Genomic DNA, 2,341 nt, shown 5'->3' with positions numbered 1-2,341 from the left:
ATTTATATAGCGACTTTTAAAAATAGAATTTGAAGAAAATACAATCCTACCACTTTACCACACCCAGTTCATAGTCCTTTCCATCTTCTTTCTATTCTGTTTATCCTGTATCTACCTCTATAAATTGCAATTATATATGTAATTTTGCATCTTGTTCTAGTTGCTTGATATATTATAAACATTTTTACTATTAAAACATCCTTTGATAGCTAGGCATGAAGGGGCATGCCTCCAATCCCAGAAATAAAGAAAATAATAGGAAGCAGGGATACAGACCTTTCTCAAATGGGAGGGGACCAAGGGCTAGAGGCTGAAGGGAAGGTGTAAAGTCAAGGGAGTTGAAGAATGGGTCAAGTAAAAGAGAAACTGGAATGATGTAAAGTAATGCTTTCATGCTCCTTCTCAGGGCAGACACACCAGCAAGCAGACTTCTGCTCCTCTGTGCTGGCTACACAGAGCCTCCCAGGGATAGAGAACGACAGCGATGGCCCCGTTAGTTCAAGGTGGGCACGGACGCTGGGGAAACAGGAGGTAGCAACTTCTGACAGAGCCAGAGAGAAAATCACCAAGCCTCTCCTGCCATACAGGAAATACCTAAACAAACAGTGCCTGATCCTCTCACACCTGAGCCCTGAGCAAGGAAGAGAACACAGGTGCTCAATCCAATACAAGTTATAATCAATGGCAGTATTTATCACGACAGCGTACAAGGTCACTTCATCAACATATTCCTTGCTTCTGTCTTCCACTTAGAGCTCTACGATACTGGCCAGGTCACCGAACTTCTTTGAATCCGGGATGCTCCATATGTAAAGTAGCAATGAAAACATTAAGAGCTTGGACTTTGGAACCAGGCTGAGTTGGAGCTTTTAACAACTTACCAGCTGTGTGCCCTTGGGTAAATTGCTTAATCTCTCTGCCTCAGTTCCTACATCTGTAAAGTGGGAGTAATTGTACTTATCTCATAGTTATTAAGATTATATGAATTAATAATTGTTAAATACTTAGAATGGCACCTAGCACAAAATGAGCAATGCGTTTTTTCTTTCTTTCCTTGTTTTCGGTTTTTTTGAGACAGGATCTTGCTATGGAGTTTAGGCTGGCTTTGAATTCACTATATAGTCCAGGCTAGTGTAGAACTCTTGGTGATGCCCCTGCCTCAGCCTCCCCACTGCTAGGATTACAGGTGTGTACCACCTCTCGTGACATTCTCTTTCTAAATAATTGATTTAAAAACGCATTAAATGGTTCCTGTGAATGCACTGTGTAAAACAGCACCATTATATACAGAAAATGTGGGCTTAGAAGACAAGTTATTTAGCTTTAAATTAAATTAAAAAAAAAGAAAAAGCCACAGATTTAGCTCAGTGGTGCCACCACCTGCCTCAAAAGCGCAAGCTCCCGAGTTTAAATCCTGGTACCAAAAAATAAAGCAAAACAGAACAGCAAAAGCCTGGCACAGCACAGTGACACCTGCCTGTAATCCTAGCACCCTGGGAAACTGAAGCAGGAAGATCACCAACTTGGGCAACTAAGCAAGACCTGTCTCAAAATGTAAAAGGGTCGGAATATAGCTCAGTGCAAAGGCCCTGAGTTCAAAACCCAGTACCGCAAAAATAAATTTAAAAAGGCAAAATGGCCCAGGAGAAAGTGGGGGCTACTGGCCAGCTAAACCTAGCTTAGCTTCAAGGCATCAACCAGCTGGTTGACCTCACTGAAATACTTCAACGTTTCACCCCAAGCCCGGAGTTCTCCCTAACCCTAGGGCCTCACCCCGCTCCAAAGACACTGAGAAATTCTGGGGTCTGCACAGAACCTGCACACGCCAGGGTCCGGCAACTCTCTGGCCCTCAGATCTTCCCCTACTCTGCCCAACACAGCCGCTCTTCACAGGTCAAGCCCGCAGTAAAGCGAATCCAAACCCACAACCACTTCTGTGCTGTCGATCCAGAGGTGCAGCTCTCCACGGCGAGGCTCCCCAATCTCTTTCAAAAGTACCTGGAAATCATAACCAACATGTTTTCGTCATGAAAATCAAGGAAAAAGATAGACCCACGGGGCAAAGTAAGCACAAAACGTGGAGAAACTTTGGGGACGAGGCTGACGTGCAGCAAAGCGCCAAGCAACATCCGATGAGGGTTGGGTAGTGTCGCTCGCTCTCCACGTGCAGTGATTTTCGTCCAGGCCGCCTGTGAGGTAGCCGGACGCTGCGCCCCGTGATTTCCTGAAGAGGCCAGGATGCTTCAGTGGCCTGGCCGGCGGCCCCTTCCGTCCCGGCCCGGCCTCAGGAGCTGAGTACAGCTCAGCTGAAGCCAGGTCCTCACCTCAGCGGAGCCCGCAG

General features: G+C 46.1%; 1 protein-coding gene across 1 annotated transcript in view; it reads right to left on the bottom strand.

Annotated features, from left to right (window-relative positions):
• The window catches only part of Hdhd5 (haloacid dehalogenase like hydrolase domain containing 5), a 25,827-nt gene that overhangs the window by 11,552 nt on the left and 11,934 nt on the right, over window positions 1-2,341 (bottom strand). Inside the window, exon 4 of the mRNA XM_019208416.2 lies at window positions 2,057-2,283. Within this exon, the coding sequence (XP_019063961.1) occupies window positions 2,057-2,283 (227 nt within the window). The remainder of the gene's footprint in view (window positions 1-2,056; window positions 2,284-2,341) is intronic.

Source organism: Fukomys damarensis, unplaced genomic scaffold, assembly GCF_012274545.1.
Source record: "Fukomys damarensis isolate Sample0158 unplaced genomic scaffold, DMR_v1.0_HiC HiC_scaffold_5, whole genome shotgun sequence".
Lineage (NCBI taxonomy): Eukaryota > Metazoa > Chordata > Mammalia > Rodentia > Bathyergidae > Fukomys > Fukomys damarensis.
The sequence above is the reverse complement of the archived record's forward strand: the minus strand, read 5'-3'. Positions and strand labels throughout refer to the sequence as shown.